Below are 21,843 nucleotides of genomic sequence, written 5' to 3' on the forward strand. Positions count from 1 at the left end.
CAATGTATTGAAAGAACAGAGAGCTTTGCATATAATATGCTAGAAGACAGAGGATCCAGGATTAGCATCAAGAATAATATAGTAAAACTAAATCCTGCAGAGGAAGAATGGATAGTTAATGAAATAGAGGACTTTCTAGCAGTCCTGATGAAATGACTAGAGATGAATGGATAATTTGATATTCAAACATAAGACTCAAGAGAAGAATAAAAAGGTAAGTAAAAGTGAGAAATCAGAAAAAGGCAAAAAGGTTAGGTTATTTTCTTTATGATAAGGGGAGATGATAAAGTTCTGAAGCATCATATATATATATATATATATCAGGAGACTTAGAAAGAGTCTAATTAGACAGAGTCTAAGTGTGATTCTATTTTGTTTCAATGATCTAAAAAGAAGAATGAAAGGGTGGAGAAGAGAAATGTACTGGGAGAAGAGGGAAGAGGGAGAGGAACAATGGAGACCATTATCTAATATAAATAGAACATTCACTGAAGAGTTTATATAGTGAAGAGGACAGCACAGGGGAGAGGAATACACTTGAACATCAATCTCATCTGAACTGTTTCAAGAAGGGCAGGATATACATACACACAGAGTTCGATATAGAAATTTATCTTTCCCAAGGTGGAAGGGAGTTAAGAGAACTGTGTGTAAGGGAGAATAAAAGAGAGGGTAGGTTAAGAAAGGCTGTGATCAGAAGCAAGACTTTTAAAGAGAGGACAGATTAAAAAAGAGAAGGATACATATAATAGAGTAGCATAGAATAAATACCAGTTACTAGTCACAACTATGAATATGAATAGGATGAACTCACCCATAAAGTGGAAGAGTATATCAGAGCTGATTAGAAACCAAAAACCAACAATATATTGTTTACAACAAACATAACTGGAAATAGAAAGATATACTTAGAGTTTAAAAAAAAGGGCTGGAGCAGAGGCTCTTATGTTTCAATTGAAGTTAAAAAAAACAAAAAACAAAAACAGGGATATAAATCATGATCTCAGACAAAGCAAAAGCAAAAATAGATCTAATTAAAAGAGATAAACAGGGAAACTATTTTTTACTAGAAAGTCCCATAGACAATGAATAAATATTAGTACTAAGGAAGACTATAATAGTGGGAACTTCAATTTGCCCTTTTCAGATGAAGATAAATCTAACCAAAAAATAAACAATAAAAAGTTAATGTGATATATAGAATTGCAGAGCACTTAGGTATGATAAACTTTTGGGAAATATCTAATGGGAATAAAAAGGAGTACAGACAGTTTTTTTTAACTTAAGTGGAGTATTTCATAATCCAGTTTTAAAAAAACAATTTTTACACAACATATATTTGCCTGAGGATGTGGGGAAGGATAGAAAGGAGTATGAAAGATTCCACACATGCACAAAGGGAGAGGACCAGCACAATAGATGTCTCCTCCATTGCACTAGAGGTCTCAGATCAAGCCTCTGATCCTGTGGTGCCTGTGGTGGTGGTTTTGCACGATGTACTTGTTCTTCTGCCTTCACCTGGAGGTTTTTTTTTTTTAAAGGGTGTCTATGTATGTTTTGAGGAGAGAGGCCAGAAGCACTGAACCAAAAGGCAGGAGTAGAGAAAGTGAGCGCATGGCACAGAAAAGTTAATATAGATATTTTTGGGATGCAGATTTAAAAAAATTATTTACATAAAGCCAAATTTGCATAATGTAAATTTACTTAAAGGGAAAATTCTCAGCTATGTATAGTATGTTCATAAAAACTGACCATAAAAACATATTAGGGTATAAAAACCTCAAAAAATCAACATAGGCACAAATGTTAAATGTTTTTTATCATAATGTAATAAAAATTACATTCATTTAAAACATAGATTAAAAATTAACTAGAGTGGTTGGATCAAATAACCAACCATAGAAATAATAATTTAATTAAAGATAATGCCAACAATTTTGAGGGTGCAGCTAAGGCAGAACTTAGGGGAAATTTTTTATTTCAAAATTTTTATATCAATAAAAGAAAAAGCTAATCAAGGAATTAGGTATGTAACTAAAAACTAAATTGACCATACTAACTGTGTAATCTTGGGAAAGTCACTTCACCCTGATTGCCTTGCCACTCCCCCCCCCCCCCAAACAAACAAACGAGCAAAAAACAACCCAAATCAAAATCAAATTGGGTATGTGACTAAAAATTTATAAAACCAACAAATAAAATCCCCTCTAATTAAACACTAACTAGAAATCCTGAAAAGCAAAGAAGAGATTAATACATTGAAAATTAAAAAACCCACAACAACAGTGAATTAATGAAATAAAACTAACTTTTTTTTTGGGGGGGGGAACCACCATGAAATCATTAAGGCATTCATTAATTTAATTTAAAAGTGAAGAAAAAAGACAAGATAGGAAACATGGTAGGAAATAAAGATTGGGATTTAAAATCATAAAGAGAAACTTTAAAGTTCACTGTTTTTTCCTCTTTTCCTTTTACCCTCTTGATCTCTTTGTTTGATTTATTAATTCAATAGATATTTATTGATTATGCAGTGTTTACAGAAAACTATACATATAGTGTAATGGCAGTGTGTGGCAAATATGCAGATAATAATAAAATAATGTGTGATTAATTCATCAATTGTTCAGTTGTTTTGGTCATGACCAACTCCTCATGACCCCATTTAGGGTTTTCTTGGCAGAGACACTAGAGTACTTGCCATCTCCTTCTCTGGCTCATTTTACAGATGAGCAAACTGTGGCAAACAGAGTTAAATAACTTGCCCAGTGTCTCACTGCTAGTGTCTGAGATCAGAATTGAACTTGGGAAGTTGAGGCTTCCTGATTTCAGGCTTGGTGCTCTATTCACTATGACACCACCTAGTTGTTAGATTAAGAATTTGCAAAACACAAATACTATGTAATTCATAATTACCATATGGCAATATTGGGAAATGTTTTATAGAGTGGATGGCATTTAAATTAGAAGGTAAAACTTTTGACTTGGGTAAAACATGGGCCTACTCACAAAAGTCAGAAAACTTCAAAAATGAAGTATGGGTATGTGTAATGAAGTCATATAAAAGAAGGCTGGAAAAGGTGTGTGTGTGTGTGTGTGTGTGTGTGTGTGTGTGTGTGTGCTTGTGTGCATGCATGCACCAAAGTAAGAAAGGATTTGAATGTAAGAAAATGGAGTTTGAATATTTTCAACTTCATTTAGCAGGTCATCAGGAACCAGCTGAAAATTTTGAGCAGAAGAATGACACGACCAGATCCAAAGGAAGTTGATTCTTGGAATAATGTGAAGAAGGAACAGAAAGGAGAGATAGAATGACCTAGTAGTAGTTTATTTCAGTAATCCAAGGGAGAATGATCCATTTGGAACCATTCAAATTTCATAACATCATACTGCTTTCTGAACATCAGTCTGTTTCTAGCCCACAGCAGAATTGAATTCAATTCAGCTAGTCTGTATCCTTCTTATTAAAGAGATTAACCATGTTTCTTTCTTCACCTGTGCTAGTTGCACATAGTAGGAGCTTAATAGTTAATGAATCAATGTTAAGAAAATTCTTGCTTATTACAATTCCCCTGTTGGAAATTTTCTCTTATTTCTTGCAGGAGATAGAATTTTATTGTCAATTCTATAAAGAGATGTCATATTTCAGCTACTTTATCAGCTTTCTTCTTTCACTGGTGCCATTTTTTGGGGGCTCTTGTGAAGTGAGTTTACTTCATCCATTGCCTGCTTTTCCATTGGGTATGTAAATATATCCCTCCTTAGAATTTTGATAGAGGCAGTTGATGATCAGGGGCATTTTGCCTCTGCTATAGGATTCCAAAAAGCTCCCTGCCAGTGATAAGGGAGGTGCCCTGAATGCTTTAAGTCCCTAAGCCCTTCTCTGTCAGGAGCTGGCCCTTTTCTATCAGCCTCAGGCAGAGCTTTCTCTGAAATTCTTTTTCCCTAAGGCAAATCACAATGACAAGCTGAAATGTTTTTCTGCATGCTACAGGACTTCCCCTTCTACTTGAAATCCACTCCAATATTTAAAAACAAAGCTAAGCAAACAGAAAGCAATTTTTAGTAAACCTGAGTATAAACTCCTGGTGTATTAAGACTGTCCCTACTCTTTGCCTGTCTGAATGGTGGGCAGGTTGGGGAGATTAATTCCTTTCTGAAGTTAGATTGATATTCTATGATTATCTGACTTTTTGAAGCCCTTTCCAAAAATATTTATTAGAAAGGGAGAGATATAGCCAGAGAGAAACAGACTAACGCAAGTGATAAAAGGAGATGTTTGTATAGCATTTTAAGACTTAATAAAGTGGGGGAGGAAGAAAAGAATAGAAAAAAAAGAAATTTACATGATTATGTTGTATATATGAAAAGAATAGCAAGTTGTGCATGGTGGATTTGCAGTTTCGCATACAATAATTTCTTATTGGTTTTTGTTATGCATATACTTTTTTATTCCATAAATTAAAAATAAAATATAATTTTTAAAAAGAAAAAGACTTCATAAAGCACTTACCATGCATCTAATCCTGTAACAGCTCCACAATGGTAATAAATTAGCCTTTGTATAGTGCTTTAAGATTTGCAAAATACTTTAGAGCTTGATCTATTTATTTTCATATCAACCCTTCAAATAATTGATATTGTTATCCCTATTTTGCAGCTGAGATAACAGACCCTTAGTGATTTGCCCAGAGTCTCCCAGTTAGGAAATGTCCGAGGCAAGATCAAGTTTTCTGACTCCAAGCCAACAGTCTGTCCAGGATAGATACCACCAGATTGATAGTATAGTCAATTCTTCTATATTGCATACTTCAAAAATACGAATTTGTTCTCTTGATATATTGGGCAACATTTTACATATAATGTAAATTTGAATTCTTGAGTGTGCTTTTGTAAAATTTCTTCCCAAGAAACATCAGAAACTCACAAAATAGTCCCATGATAACTCAAAAGCTGGAGCCCTCCTAAACCCACTTTCACCAGAAAATGTTGGGTCTTTTGGTATAGTAGGGGATGTCATTAGAAGAAGGGCTGATCTCCCAGATCCCCAGCTTCCTCCCTTCTCCAATCCCCTTACACTGCAGTTTCAAGCCTGGAGTTGCAGCTTTACCAGCTTGCTAGGCCCAGTTGGAGGGCTGAGCAGCACTATTTTTTGTATCTATGTTATTTTTTTAACCATTTAAGATGTCTAAAACCATGCTACCTTTTTAAAAATAGCTTTTTATTTTCAAAATACATCCAAAGATAGTTTTCAATATTCATCTTTGCAAAACCTTGTGTTTCATTTTTTCTCCCTCCCTTTCCCCCAACCCTTCCCCTAGATAGCAAGTAATCTATGTGAAACATATGCAATTCTTCTATACATATTTCCACATTTATCATGCTGCATAAGAAAAAAAGATCAAAAAAGAAAAAAAATGAGAAAACAAGATGCAAGCAAACATTAACAAAAAAGGTGAAAATATATTGTGATCCACATTCAGTCCCCATAGTCCTCTCTCTGGATGCAAATGGCTCTTTCCTTCACAAGTCTATTAAAATTGGCCAGAATCACCTCATTGTTGAAAAGAACCATGTTGGCCAGAATTGATCATTGTATAATCTTGTTGTTGCTGTGTACAGTGTTCTCTGGGTTCTACTCATTTTAGTTTTATGCTATCTTTTTTTTTTTTAAATTAGGTTCCTGCCTCTTTTTATGTGTCATTGCTAAAGTTCTTGCATTTCATGTTTCTTATCCTATGTTATATTATCCCAGAAGATCTGTGGTTTTATTGCATGATTTTTTCACATTGCAGTGTTTTTTGGAAAGAGATATGTGAAATTACAGCAGAACTATCTGCCTCAAATATTAACCTGATCTTAAATATACGGGCAATGATTCTTAGAGATACTGAATGATTAGCTCATGGTCACACAGTTCATAAATGTTAGAAGTATTGTTGAAATACATATCTCTGTTAATTCTGATTTCAGAAAATTCAGATTTTTCCCATGATATCTTCCCACAGATAATAGTTCAGAAAGAGAAAGACTTGCTATCTAATTTTAGGCACTTTCACTTTTACCTCTGTGTATCTTAGTGTCATCATCTATAAAAATACAGTAAGGGCTTCAATAAAACCACTTCTTCTAGACTTAAAAAGCTACTAGCTTATTTCCCCCCATTTCTATTTTGTTTTTATAGACAAGTCTCACAAAGCATTACAGACAAGGAGTGCAAAGAAACTTTACATTAACATTGAGTAGAACACCTTTAATTTTAAAAATATTTTATTCTTTTGGCTCATTCCTACAATTTTAGTACTTAACATGTCAGAACTGCAAGATTGACTTTAAAAATCATTGTTTTGATATTCAATGTTTATTCCTTTGCTTGTCTATTTTTAGACTTAATCTCTTGTTCAGCAGAATACCCCTAGTCATTTCCCCTTTTATTGTCTTCATTATCAAGCATTTAATAGATAGAATTAATTTTTTAGAGGTGTCTATTTTCTCAAATGGTTTTCAAGATGAATGATTTCTGAAAATCTAGAGAAAACAGTTTTGAATTACATTTGTTTTTAATTGTTCATTCAAATGATATGATTTTTCTGCTCAAGTTTAACATTAAAATAATTTTAAAAATTAGAAATAAAATATTGCAGGCGTTTATGTCTTCCTGTTATCTTGAACTTTCATGGGGAATGCTACTTGGATCACCTCTATTCTCCCCCCCCCCAATTATTTGTTTTAGTGCATTCCTATTATCCACCAATATATGTTATCAAAAATTAATGTTAAATGCCCATTGTTTGCTTTGTGCATATTAGAAACTTCTAAAAGGGATATGGAGACAAATGCACAAAAAAGTCCCAGTGCCATATGAAGGACAACACTGTTGCAACTGGGCACTGCCTGAGCATTTGGACTGATCAGGGGAAGTACAGCATCTAGAAATATAATAATATAAGGTATCAGGTGCACATCCCTTAATGAGAAAAACCAATAAGGCTAGCTTAGACAAAAAATAAGCCACTTTTCCCTTTTCTTCCACAAAAGCTTTTGCTTCATTTGAAAATAGATGAGAGGAAAGTAGGTATTGAGATTGAATGGAAATATAGTAAGGGGTTCCCAAAATATGGTGATATAATTTTGGACAAACTTCCTTCTTAACCTTTACTCTCTGACTTCTCCTTATTCTAGGACTGTTATTATGGCAGAATGGATACAGGGACCCAGCAAACCCTTCAAGGTTCTTCTGGACAGACGCATTGCCTTGAGCACATGCAGGACTTTCCCAGACAGATGAATTCTCTGCTGGATTTTTAAATGCAGTTATGAAAGTCACCAGGTGGTCTTCAGGTGGCAAGGCCACAGGGGAAAATAATGGTAATCCATGAACAACTTCTTCTCTGCTCTAACCCCCCAATCTATACCTGAATATTAACATTCTTCTTCCCTTATCCTTTGTCAGGTAATCCAGCAATGGATTTACAAAGAAAGAATTCTGAGAATGAAGAACAGCTTTGGTCCAGACTGAGAAGAAGAAATGACTCGAAAGAGATAGAATGTTGTTAGAAGTGATGCTGACAAGGATTAAGAGTGTTAAGGCTAAACTGGAGGCAGCTGAGAATAAACTGCTAAGTAAATCAGAGGCATCTTTGGAATGCTATCTAAGTTGGAAATGACAAAGACAAACAAGAGAGAGCTTCCTTAGAAGCTTTCAGCAGTAATTTCTTCCTTTACCTCAGTTGACACAAGCCTTCCTTCTGTCCTCCCCTTCCTTTCCCTCTCTCCTGTCCTCCCCTCCCCTCCTTTATTTCCCTGTCTTCCCCTCCCCTCTCCTTTTGGACAAAATACATCCCCTCCCCTCTCTTCTCCTTTTATCTCCTCCCCTGTCTCCTTTCTCCTTTCCTCTTCCCATTCCTCTTACGCCTCTCCCCTCTTTTCTACTACTCTCCCTTCCCTTCCTCTCCTCCCTCACTCCTCCTCCTTTCATCCTCCTCCCCTACCCTCTCTTTCCCTCCTCCCCTCTCTTTCCTTTTTCCTATCTCCTTCCTCCTGTCCCCTCACTTTTTCCCCCCTCCCCTTCTTTCCCCTCTCCTTCTCTCCCCTCCTCTTCTCTTCTCTCCCCTTTTCTCCAGTTATCTCCAGTCTCCCCCCCCCGTCTCTGTCTCTTTCTCTCTGTCTCTGTGTCTCTGTCTCTGTGTCTGTTTCTGTCTGTGTATCTGTATCTCTCTCTGTGTGTGTCTCTGTGTGTCTCTCTGTGTGTCTTCATTTCTCCCCATCTCTCCCCCTATGTCTCTGTTTTTCTCTTTTTTTCCTTTCTCCTTTCCTCTTTTAAAGAGTTAGAATTTGAAGAAATCTTAGGAAAATTTTAGTCCAATTCCCTAATTTTCTAGATAAAGACACTGAAATGGAAGCCAAAAGAATTAAATGAATTGCCAAGTCACACAGATAGCTAAGAAGTGGAGCACAGGATTTCAACCTAAGTTTTCTCATTAAAACTTTAGGGCTTTTTGAAAGTAAAAGATCAGGACTTCTTTTACAATATTTTCATTTCATTCAATTTTATTTTCCCCTACTCATAGTAAGATTTTGTGTTTCCCAGATCTTTTCTTTCTAGCACTTCAGAGTACTTTTCCATCACTCTAGAGTGACAAGGGTTATGATCTCCATTTTGCAGATGGAAAAACTGAGACATAAATAGGTTGTGTGATTTGCTCAAGGCAATTCAGAGTCAGCATCAAGGATGGGAATAGGAATTGGCTCTTTTAATTTCTTTTCCTGTATTGTAATGACAGGCTGTGCTGTCTCTCTTGTGAGTTATATTCCCTTACTCAGTGCTTTTAATGGGGGCTGTGCCAGCTGTCATTTTGTTTCCCCACATCCAGTATTACTCAAACCAATGTTAATATTCATTATTTGATTACAGTAGCATAAAGAAAGTTCAAGGTTGACAACAAACACATGTAGTCAATTTTGGATTATTTGCTTTGCAGATTATTGTATCTTTAGCATCATGGAAAGTTAGAGCTGGAGGGACCGTAGAGATTATGCAAGATGACTCCTTAATTTTACAGAAGAGGGAATGGATGCTCAGAGAGATGAAGAGGTTTTCCCACACATTTGGTGAATAACATTAACAGATATTAGACCCAGTTCTCTTGACCCTTAATTTGGCACCATTTCCATTACCCTACATATTTTTCCTTTTGTGAAATTCTTCTACTCTTTAGTAATGTCAGAATGTTTTAAAATAGCATGTTTATTTTTATAACTTAACTATATAAACAGATAAAAATATGATGTTGGCAGCAGCTATCACTGGTTTGTCTGACCCTCAGTCTAGTTGAAGACTTTGACTTCCTCTTAATTCTTCCCACCTAAAGACACACAAGCATCACCTCTTTCAATTTATAATCATCACTACATTAAAATTATATCATCATAATGCCCCCTCACTTACCTACATATTACTATTCTACCAACAGAAAATGTATATATCTAGAAAATTTACATTAACTTTCCAGGTTATATTACTAGACATATTATGTAGTACTTTAAAATTTGCAAAGTACTTTCTAGTTTTCTGGAGCCCCATTATGGCCCAGTAAATAAGTAACAGTAGATATGTTAGTACCTCATTTTGCAGATAGGGAAATGGAGGCTGAGAGAAATTATATAACTTGTCTATGGTATCAGACCTAGTAAATATTAGGAACAGGATCCGAACCTAACTTTTCTTTGTCTTTAAATTGTCTTCTCTTATATCCTGTGTTGATAGAAAATTCTTTAACCCACAATTTGTGGTTAAGTATATCGAGGTGGAGAATTATTGGGGACCCAATAGTTATCCCTTTTTGATGAGAAAATGGAGACATAGAAACTTTATATTTCTTACCCAAAATCATGTAGCTTATTTGTGATGGAGCAGGTATGAGAACTCAAGCCTGACTTATGTTGAATCAATGGCAAGGCTGAGCACAGAACGTGTTAGTATTATATTATATCTTACTTTAAAAATTCTATTTTTGGTTTACTTTTAAAGCTCTTGAGAAATGTTTTAGGTTTTAAAAAAGTTAGCTATACCACATCAAGGAATATATAAAATAAAAGTTACTGTTTAAACGAGTCAATAAATGTCACATTTTTATGTGATAAAATGAGAAAAAATAAATTTTGCCTTTATTGGTAACATGTTTATTATTAAGTATGTGGACAATTATGCATACATATACATATGTGTTATGGGCCAGAATTCTGAACTTGAAACAATGGATTCTTACACGGTATTAAGTCAGTGGAATTGATAGAGACAAAAGTTATCTAATTTAGCAGGGTTCAATATGATTGATTTAATCCTACAAGGAGATATTGTGGGCCAGAACTTGAAACAAGGTACTAAGTGGAATTGAGGAGACAATGGTTAAATCTAGTTTAGCATTAATTTAATGTATTTAATAATACATTAATTAATGTACTCGATGAGGAGAATATAAGCAAGAAGCTTTCAGGGCAAGGACGAGTGCACTAGAAGCTCTGGGAGGCTGAGACAGATTCATTCCATCTTCCACCTTTGTTGTGGCTGGAGGCTGAAGCACAAACCCTTGGAAGTCGGGGGAGATTCAGAAGCCAGAAAAGGTGCTCAAGCTCTTGGAACCAAAGAGAGAGAGAGGCCTCTAAGAAAGCTAACCTAACTGGGCCCCTGGAAAAGAGACAAGACTTTGAAAGAGACAATAAAGGATTTGGACTTTAACACCTGGCTGCACTTGTGGTGACTACTGAACTGAAACGAAAGCTGCCTCCAGAGACCCCAAGAAAACCTCAACAGAGAACATTACATTTTGGAGAGAATATTACACATATGTACAAAGATTTAAATGAATGAAAAATAGATCAGCCATATGAACAATATACATAGATTAATAATATAAATACAAACCTGTTAAATAAGCTTTCTATAGCTCTGCAAACATAATTATAGTACAATTTAGAAAATTAGACACTCTTCCTTAGGCTGACAACCCTTCTGAAATACCAAGAAAACATTTTTACTTGGTATTTCTAATATGAAAATATGTATTTTTAACATATGAATCTCATATGTATCACTTTCAAGTTAAAGAGGGTTTTTTTTGAGAGAATATTTTACAAGTCTACACACTAAGTTTTGAATGCTCTGTCCAACATTTTCCTGGCCTGGCAAATGATGTGAAATTGGTAATTCCATCTTTGGCTTTACTTGGAAATGTGACTTTAGAGAAGTATTTTGAAGATCAGTAACTTTAAGATATATATAGATATATAGATATATATCTTTATATATATCTATATATCTATCTGTAAGCCCCATTCTCTTTTCTGCCTTCAGACTTCCAGGAAGAGAATAACTCCATAAATGAATAATAAATATACAAGGACCCAAATTTCTAAGCATAGTTTTAAAGCTTGGTTTAATTATTCATCTCCCCTTTCTTTTTTTGGGGTAATCATCCCTGTTCCTAACTAAAGCTTCTAATTTCTTATCTATCATTAATAGAAGAGGGCTAAATTTATATTCTGCCAGTGTATATCACCTTGCAAAACTTTTTGGTTTGTCAGGAACCAGATTTAAGTGTAATCAGAAAATGTTTAAATAAAAATATAATAAAATATATTAATTTGTGGTTTTCTACTTCACTATACTATTGGTAAGGATAATTTCAATTTGATACTGCTGACTTATAGGAACTCCTTTCTTATAGAAAATATCATGCAGAAACATTAACAATAGTTAAAATTTATATATTTTTTACAAGGTTTATAAGACTTCTCCCTCATAATAACCCTGTCAAATTGCATAGACACATTTTCTAGATGAAGAAATGGAGAGTCAGAGAGGCTAAGTGACTTTCCTACAGCCATACAGCAGGAAGTATTTGACTCAGGACTTAAAGAATTTGATAGTTTTAAGGGTACTAAGTGGTCATTTAGATCAATGCAAATACAACCTCCCACTATAACATACTAGAAAAGTGGTTATCTACTGCCTGCTTGATAATTTCCAAGAAAGAGATTTGCCATTTTTTATCATCTCTATGCAGATGATTCTCAGGTCTATTATATAACCTTTACCTCTCTTCTGACTTTCAGATTTTCATCTTCCTTATATGTTTATTGAAATCTAAGACTGGCTATAGCATAGACATCTTATAATCAACGTGTCCAAAACAAAACTCATAGTCAGTCATTCAAACTCCAAATTTGGATTGGGACTCTCATTCTCTCTCCCTTCCCTTTGCCATATCCTGTCAATTCTGCCTTTATAACCTTTCTTTGTAAATAGTCCTTTTCTCTTCTGACACAAATCTGGGTTTCAATGATCATTTTTTCTATTTCTTAACCAGTACCAAAGTATTTAAGTGATTACTGCCTTAGAGTATAGTTACAGCAAAAAGGTACAGTATAGTATAGTATGATATAGTATCATTATAATATCATATAATATGGTACGTAGTATAGAGTAACTTAAAGGTCCCTTCTTTTCACTTCCCACCCATTATTTACCTTGAGATACTTGATACTTAATGTTTTGTTTCTCTAGATGATTTTATTATTGTTGTTGCTATTATTTTTGATATATGTCAAAATCATCCCACACCTGGACTACTGCAATAGTTTTCTTGCTTGTCTCCTCACTTTTAAGTCTTTCTTTACTCCACTCAATCTTACATTCAGCTATCAAAGTGATCTTATTATAGGGTAGGTCTGAGTATGTATCTCCTCCCTCATTCAATAAAATTTAATGGCTCCCTCTTCCTTTCATAACCTGGTCCCTTCCTGTGTTATAAGTTTGTTTTCCATAGCAGTTCATTTTATATACTCTATGACCCAGTGACACAGTCTCCTTGCAATTTCTCCCAACTACATGCATTTTCATTAGTTCTCCTCTATGCTTGGAATTCTTTGCCTTCCTTTAAAACTTCTTTCAGATCCTACCCTCTCCAAGAAGCCTTTCTGGATCCACCTTAATGCTAGTTTTCCTAAGGTTATATCCAGTTTATCTTGTATATATTTTATTTGTACATAGTTGTTTGTGTGTTGTATTTCCTGTTATATTATGAGCTCCTTGTGGTCAGGAAGTATTTTTATCTTTCTTTATATCCCCAGGCCTTAGCATAGTATCTGGCACTGGTTGCTTGACTTGTTGATCTCAAGATAATCCATTCCATATTTAGATAGATCTAATTGTTTAGATTTTTAGTTTTTCCTGACATTAAATATGAAACCATATTCTACCCATTACTGCTATATTTTCTGAGGCCAAATAGAACAACTCTCATTTTTCCTTTATATGATAGTCCTTCAAATATTTGCATCCAGTTATCATGTCCCTCCTTAAATCTTCTTTTCTTCAGGCTAAATATTCTTAGCTCCAAATAATGGCAAGGACTCAAAGACTAACCATTCTAAGCCCTTCTCAGGATATTTTAGCCTGACACTTCAGTGACTACAATTGAACACAATTCTTTAGATGAGGTCCAATGAATGATTACCTCTATATTCCTAGAAGCTATTCTTCTCTTTATGTAGCCCAAGACTAAATTAGCTTTTTAAATTGCTCCATCATACTGATGAAACATATTGAGTTTGCAGTCCGCTGAAACTCTCCATATCTTTTTCAAAACAACTGGTATCTATTTCTCCTCTATCACATGCATCTAAAGTTATCCCTCCTGACATCGTGTCATCTACAAATTTTATATGCATACCAATCATATATTTATATAAGTCATTGATGTTAGACAGCATAGAGCCAAGCACAGATCTTTTAGATATTTACTAAAGAGCTATTGTCATGCTGACAATGAATATTTAATAACAACTCTGGACTCAAATTTAGGATATTGACTCCAAATTTGCCACTCTACCACATTATCTAGGATCATAGTTAGAGATGGAAGTGACATTAAAGATCACCTAGACTAATCCTGTCATTTTACAGTTGAGAAAATTGACACCTAGAGAGATATGTGACTTACCAAGGTTATGCAGGTAGTAGGTAGCCAGAGTCCAGATTAAAATTCAGTTTCCTTGATTCCTGATTTAGAGCTCCTTCCATTACATCAACACTACATCCCACTCTTATGTAGCATTTGTGACTACTATTGACATTGTTGATTATGAGAATAGACCCAAAATCTGAAATAGTTTTAGAAATAATTTTATTAAAGTCAGAAAGGAAATGTAGCTATCTCCAAATTCTAGAAGATTTACATTATATAGGATTTTGGCAAAGGTTTCTTAAACAGGAACTCCATGTATGCAGCGAAGCAATTTTGCTGAGAGGGCAGTCTGAAAGCAACATAGATTGAGGTAGATATTAGTAGCTATAACCCAACATCAAAGTTTGAGGTGGTCTCCCCTGAAGTTCCAGGTGTGGTATCCCAAAACAAGAATGTTTTGAGTGGATTTGGGGCATGGGAGAATCAGAATTACCTTGTAGCCATTCCTGTTGTCCCTAGAAAGTTACTGGGGTCAAGGGACATTCCAGGTGTGGAACAATCTTTAATCATGTAAGGTTGGACTCAGTATAATTTTAGCAGAATAATAAATCATCCCCCTCATAACACAATACCTCCTTTTATGCTGTTTCGATAATTATCCTGCCTTGCAACTTCTTTGCTCTCTGTGCTATCCTCAATCCCTTGTCTAAGAATTTTCAGTTTTTCAGTTTTACCAGCAGATGTCTCCATTACTCCCTCATACTTAGGAACAGCCGCAGAAAGAAGTTGTTTTTATTTTTTAATCAAAACTAAGGAAGATGATTTAATCATTTGCCTAAAATGAGCAGATGAACTGGAAACTGCTTTCCTTCTTTTTTTGAGGCAGAAATGCAAACCTACTTATTCTTTCCCTCTAAGTCCCTAGACATACCCCAGAGCAAAAAAAAAAAAAATCTTTAACTGAAAATAGGAAATATCAACATTATCCTCCAAACTAGGTTTACTTAGTAAACTGCAAAATCTCTGTTGTTTCCCCTGTGGTACCACATCTTTTGCAACTCCTCCTCTTCCTCTTCCTCCTCCACCACCTCCTTCTCATCATCCTCCTTTTTCTTTCTCCTCTTCCTCCTTCATCACCAGCACTTCTTTTTCCTTTTCCTCCTACCTCTCTTTCTTCTACCCCTCTTCCTTCTCCTTCTCTTCTTCCACCTCCTTCCCTTCTTCCTTCTGTCTTCCCCTTTCCTTTTCTCCTTCCCCCCCTCCCCTCCTTTTCGTTTCCCTGTTTCCCCTCCTCCGCAGCCGCCTCTGTATTCCTCTGGGTTCAGCACTGGACAGCTCTCTATTCCTGCCCTGTAAGAGGAAGCTTGATGATTGACAGATGAATCGACCATTTAGGGAGCGAGATGACTGAATGCCGGTCTACAAGGACCCTCTGAGCGCTAATGAGGGGGTTGGTTGTGGCCGAGCTGTCTAGTTAACGAACTCCCTCCGCCGGCCCCCGGCCCCACCACCCCGGGCCCAGACTGGAAAGAGGAAAGAAAGTGTTTCCTTGGTCAATCCTCGATACTTTTAACCAGCCACTTAAGCATCCTCTCCTCTATAGAGATAAGCACACATCTTCTCCCCCCACCCCCGACCCCCTTTCCCCTCAAATTCCCTCGCCGCTTTTCTCTCTCCAAAATATATTTTTGCTTCTTCAGGTTTCCTTGCAGTGCTCCCACCCCCAACTCCGTGTGTGTGTCTGTGTGTGTGTGTGTGTGTGTGTGTGTGTGTGTGTGTGTGTGTGTTTCTCTGCGCGCGCAATCAGAGCCTCCGTGGGAAGTGAATGAGGAGGAGCTTGAGTTGGGGAGGGGGTGAAGAGGGGAGAACCTGCCACTGGTTAGATGATGGAGCGGCGCTTGCAGGCGGCAGCAGCAGAAGCATCTCGTTAACACACCTCAATGAAAACGGCAGTGGAAACGGATGGGGATAAAGACGTAAGCAGGCTAACTATAGATGCCGTGTAGCGAGATGGGATGTAACCTGCTCAGATCAAGGCTGCGAGGTGCGTAATCCCCAGGGCTAGCCTATTGTGGAGAGGAGATCGCAGTCAGCATTGCCACAGGTGACTTGGTTTCCTGCTTACAGTTGCTTTGAGATCCAGGCTATTTTTAAAAATTCTTATTTTTAAAATCTCCACCTCCTCCCCTTGATACCATCTGTAGAAGGAAGAAGACTAACAGTAGTAATACTATTACGATTACTAATAAAAAAATTGAAAAGTGACTTCCTATCACCTCTACTCCCCTCACTCCGAGAGAGCCAAGAGACATGGTTTACCCCTTACTCCTTTGCCTCCTGCTTGCTCAACTGGGATTGGAAGCTGCGGGTTCCAGCCGTGACCCACCAGGGCGCCTGGAACCCCATAGAGAGAGGACCCTTAGAGGGAAACAGCATGGTCATCAGTCCGCCCGAGTCTCAGACTCTTCGACTCTCTGGAGCCGGTCCATCGACAGCACCATCTTGGCGCAGAAACTCTCCGAGGAGGTACCCACGGACGTGGTCTCTTACCTTTACACTGGGGACTCCCATGAACTGAAGCGAACCAATTGCTCCGGCCGCTTCGAGCTGGCAGCTGGCCTGCCGGGGAAGTCCCCCGCTATGGTCAGCCCGCACCCCTCCTTGCACGGGGCGATGGACACGCTTATCTACGCCACCAACTTCCTCAACATGATCAATAAGTCACTAGAGCAGAACTTGCAGGACGACCTGGAGTGGTACCAGGCGCTGATCCTAAGCATCTTTGAAGATGAGCCTAGCATCTCACGGGCAGCCATTACTTTCAGCACCGAGTCGCTGTCCTCTTCAGCCCCCCAGGTCTTCCTTCAGGCCACTCGCGGGGAGGGTCGGATCCTCCTACAGAACCTGTCCTCCTCTGCTCACTACTCGGCAAACGCCACCCTGGAGACTGAATGGCTTCACGGCCTGAGGCGCAAATGGAGGCCCCATTTTCACCGCCGAGGCTCCAACCAGGGGGCTCGGGGTCTGGGCCACAGTTGGAGGTTCCGGGACAGCTCAGGGGGGGAAAAGAATCAGATCAGGTGGTCTCTGCCGTACCTGGAGTGCGAGAACGGGAGTTACAAACCTGGCTGGTTGGTCACTCTCTCCGCCGCTTTCTACCGGTTCCAGCCTAATGTGGTTCCCGAATTCAGGTAGGAAGAAGAAGCAGGGAAACACATACACACACACACACACATACACACACACACACACACACACACACACACACACACAAGCACACACGAGCACACACCAAGCAGCATATTGATGTGTGTGCGTGTGCGTGTGTTTATGTGAGTGTGTTCATGCGCGCGCGCCTGCGCGTGTAAAGGGGGTGCTACTATGGTTCTGTTACCCTGCCTTATCCTAGGGACTAGGTGGGAGACCCTTCATGTAAGCATGGTACAGCGGAGAGGATGTCCCCCTCCTCACTTGTAAACGCTAACTACTTAAGAAAAAAAATCTTTTCTTTTTACCCACCCTGCAAAGGGAAAGGAGAAGAAAATGTGGGGTGTACTTTATCTCTTCTCAATTGGGTCAGGTTTTCGGAGAGGGGTAGGGGAGCTCCTGTTGAATTGAGAAGTTGTGATCAAACGCTGATTTCTGGTGGTTTTATTCCCAGAGAATAAAAGTGGCGGGGACTGGGGAAAGAGGGGACTTCAGCCAGAGAAGGCGAGTTTCTTGTCTTCATCACTCCCAAGTCTGTAACCTCTTCCTCCTTTCAGTATGAACAGTTTGACTCTAGCCGCCGTGTTATTGGCTGGGTAGCAGAGAGCATAATTAGCAAAGGCACAATTCCCTTCAAGATTTCGTTAAGGGCAGCAAGCACAGGCAATAGATTCTGGACTAGAGAGAACATCACTGTCTACTTAGTGGACCACCTCCCGAGCTCTTAGCCCAGACCCGTTGTTGCCTTATCTCTCTGATGCTTAAAAGACTAAACCTTTCACACCTGCTTTTGGCAGCTCTCTAAGTTAGCTGAAGATGGAAAGAATCTGGTTGGATTTGGAAGATTTAAATGTTGTGGGAAGAGAATTGTCACTGTAAAACTGTGGAGTTTGATAACAATATGAAATTAGAAAAATAATTGATTACCTCCTAAGCACCTGACCTTAAATGACCCTATCTTGGAACAATCCCTTCTGAAGGGGAGGAGTGAGGACAGTTGAAAAAGGGCTGAAGTAGGAAATTCCAGGAGAAATCTGGAGTGTGATCCTCTCCCAGTTCCTCAGACTTTTTATATGGAGATTCCTGGTTTCCAGAATCTTGAGATTCTCACTTTGTTTCTTTTTTTTTTTTTAAACAGTCAGAAACCACAACATTATTATTATTATTATTATTATTATTATTACTCTCTCTCTGAGCAAGCGGCTAAGCTGACAAAGAGGAGACAGTAGGATATAATGATGGAAGACTTGGTTTGGAAGAGGTCTTTGCCCTAGTCTGGGACTTAGTTATGAGCTTGCTGTGGAACCTTAAGAGACCTTATGTATACAATTAGGTGCTTATTATGTATGGACCCTTTCCTTTTTAGGTGATAGTACTAGAAAGGAAAAGAAAATCAGATTTTCTTTCTATGACCTATGCAGATTTTTTGGTTTTATGTTTTGCTTTCTGTTTCTCTGTCTCCCTCTTTCCTTCTTCTCTCTTTTTCATCTTGAACACTCCTCCCTCTCTCCCCAATCCTTTACTACTAGAAGAGTTTATCTCTTTGCCTCTTGATTACTGCACTGATCCTATTAGGAAGAGCTGTCAAATTCCTTGCTATCTAATTTACTTGGAGAAACAAAGATTAGTTAGGTACTGTGAGTTCCTAGGATCTGTAGCTTGTAGGAGAATGGTTTTCTAAGGCATCCAAAGCAAAATAATCTCAGGAATTCTTGAGTTGGGATGAAACTTTTGTCTTCAAAAGAATTTCACAAAGAATTTCTATGGCAAAGAGATACAGGTCTTGTATCTTGGATCTCTGAAAGACAAACCCATTCACACCTGCTTTTGACAGCACTCTCAGTTATGGATTGTAGTTTATTAAATTACGGGTCTTTTGCAAAGCATTTGTGTTGAAAAGATTCTAGAGCTCTAGGCAAATATCCCTGGGATCTTCAATTAGCCAAGATTTAAACCTTAGAAAGCCAAAGGCCCCAAGTAAAGAAACAGAATACACTTGTCACCATTCTCTTGCTTGGGTCCAGAGGTCAGTTTCTGAAAATGGAACCTGCTGATAAAAAAACATGAAACAGGTCAAATTTAAGTAGAAATTAGCCAGCAGGGGTCATCCAAGTAACAGAACAAGATACTTCTTTCCTCTTAGACCCTTCAGCATCCTACTCTATGATTTCCAAAGGTTGATGGGGGTGGAGTTTTGACATATAGCCAAAGCACCTTTCCATGAATACCTGTAACCCGAATAGTTTAAATGCTCTGTTCAATTCTCAAGCATCTTTTAGGGGAATAAGAGATGAGAAACAGTTAACAGAACTTAAAATAGACGTTTGTTTTATATACTTAAGGTAATATTTACATGAGACTCATTTTCTTTTTTGATCTCTACACTCATAAAAGGAAGAGTCATTTCAAACTCTTAGTCATCTAATGTGGGCTTTTCTTTTTCTTTCTTTTTTTGCTCTTCTTTAAAATAACAGATATAAACACAAAAAATAATACATTCAGACACAAATGAATCATTTCTTGGAAACTAGAAGGTTAATCAAGACATTATGTTAAAAAAAAACGAGTATTTTGGAACTCAGTGATTTGAAAAAAAATCCCTATAATGAAAAATCTATTGATAAATTTAGTGAAGGAAAAACCAACAAATTCTCTCTTAAGCTTTAACTCTCACTTGATAGTTCAGAATGTTTTTTCTTTATTTAGAAGTTTCAGTCACTGAACCATATTATTTGTAAAAGAAGTAAATCTATAATATTAAATATTATAATAAATTAGAAAAATTACTCAATTGCTATTAATATTTCTATTTAATTGCTATAGAATATTTCAAATAATTTTTATCTCCTTTTTAAATATAAACGACAGAAGTATATTAAAGTTCAAAATTCAGTTTAGAACATAGATGAGAAACAGACATTAATTTCCCATCTCTTTTTCTCTCCAGAAATTTGCATGCAATTCCATTAAACTAAATATTTCTTGATTCATTGATTATGGACAGATGATATAACACATATAAATTCATTTCAGCAAAAATTAATTGAGCACTTATTATGTTGAAAGCCCTGGGCTAGAAGGGGTAGATATAGGAAGAAAGATTTAAAATGAATATAGTTCTCAGCATAATCTTACAGTATATGTAAAAATAGTAGGTGGCACTTATATCTAGGCCTTTTAAAATTTCAAAGTGCTTTATAAATATCTCATTTCATCTTCACAACCACATTGGGAGGTAGTTGTTATTAGTATGCCCATTTTTCTGATGGGGAAACTGAGACAGACAGTGGCCTACTAAATATCTGAATCTGGATTTGAACTTGGTCTTCCTGACACCAGGTTTAATGCTCTATCCATTTCACCACCTGGCTATTATTAATGATAATGGAGAACTCATTCCTTTGAGCCTCTTTCAATTCTTTAGATAAAACCATAGATCTAGAACTTGAGAGGATCTTAAGTACCATTTGGTCCTAACTCTTTGATAGTTGAGGAAATTGGGATCCAGGGAGGTTCAATGACTTGTCCATTTTTGCACAAGAGAAGATTATAAGCTGCCATTTGATAGCATGAAGAACAGTGGGGCAAAATTAGTTATTGAATCTAGCTTCTTCCTGGATTATGATAAATTGGGGAGGCAATTTAGTTTTTTCCAGTCCATGTTCAAGAATCAATAATAGGATTTAGGGTTAAGAAAATACATTTTTAACACTAAGAAACTTGAACATAAATATTAGATCATGTCTAGCTGAATCAATAAGCAATTTTTGGATAGATAGGACCATTTTAAAAACAATTCTTTCTGTATGTGATTGTCATTTCAAAATCCTATATGACACTAAATAGTATCCTTCTGAAGGTGAGAGACACAAGCAAGGGATTATCTGAAATCAGTTGTCAAACTTTGGAAAAAAATTTGAAGCTCATGAGTCACAGTTATCATAAAATTCTAGAATTGTGATATCTTTTTCATGTTTAACTTAAATCTTTCCTAGGACAATTTTTATTTAGGTTCTCCTCCCCCTCTTCCCCCCCCCCTCCCCAGTGGTTAGCATTATCCTTATAGCAATTACATATTCACAGATTTCCAAACAGTTAAATTATTCTCAGTTGTTATAATCAGATCTAGAACATGAAATGTATTGCCTGGAGGAAGTAACGGTGACAAGATGCACATATCACCCCAACAGACTGGTGTGGATTGACTTATTTAAGTGACTTAAAAGGAGAAATATTAACAATATAACAATATAAGAAATATAACAATAATGTCTATAAAAAGTTTTGGTTTCTATCTCATCATGATGTGATTTAGTAACTTACTATATCTTGATCCATTAATACTCATTGAAGGAGAGCAATTTCCACTGTAGAAGACATACCCTAAGCAAAGAATATCCTAGGATCTCCATATTGGCTGTTTCCTGTGATCTCTGGGGTGGATGGCTGATGGCCATAGACACCTAGTCTATGGAAAACCCCAATGGGGTAAAAAAGAAATCTTGATCAACCTGTTCCTTCAGAGGTCTTCAGAGTGACCTTATAACTGCATCCTTTATTTCCTCTTGCTCTTCTTACACATCTTTTTTCCTTTGTTTTCATTTGATCTCGGTAATGTTTGATTTGTTTGTATAAAAGTAATAACAAATAACTTAATTCATGTGAATGG

At 37.0% G+C, this 21,843-nt stretch overlaps 1 protein-coding gene and 1 long non-coding RNA gene across 2 annotated transcripts in view; both read left to right on the forward strand.

The window, feature by feature from the left end:
- The window catches only part of LOC127539423 (uncharacterized), a 42,737-nt gene extending 34,646 nt beyond the window's left edge, over window positions 1-8,091 (forward strand). Inside the window, exons 3-4 of the long non-coding RNA XR_007947921.1 lie at window positions 7,183-7,368; window positions 7,454-8,091. This is a non-coding gene — a long non-coding RNA (uncharacterized LOC127539423). The remainder of the gene's footprint in view (window positions 1-7,182; window positions 7,369-7,453) is intronic.
- A 7,650-nt stretch (window positions 8,092-15,741) lies between these two features.
- GPR158 (G protein-coupled receptor 158) overlaps window positions 15,742-21,843 on the forward strand; it is a 434,246-nt gene continuing 428,144 nt past the window's right edge. Inside the window, exon 1 of the mRNA XM_052000262.1 lies at window positions 15,742-17,158. Coding sequence (XP_051856222.1) covers window positions 16,278-17,158 — 881 coding nt within the window. The 5' untranslated portion in view covers window positions 15,742-16,277. The remainder of the gene's footprint in view (window positions 17,159-21,843) is intronic.

The sequence above is a fragment of the Antechinus flavipes genome, chromosome 5 (assembly GCF_016432865.1).
Source record: "Antechinus flavipes isolate AdamAnt ecotype Samford, QLD, Australia chromosome 5, AdamAnt_v2, whole genome shotgun sequence".
NCBI classification, from domain to species: Eukaryota; Metazoa; Chordata; class Mammalia; order Dasyuromorphia; family Dasyuridae; genus Antechinus; species Antechinus flavipes.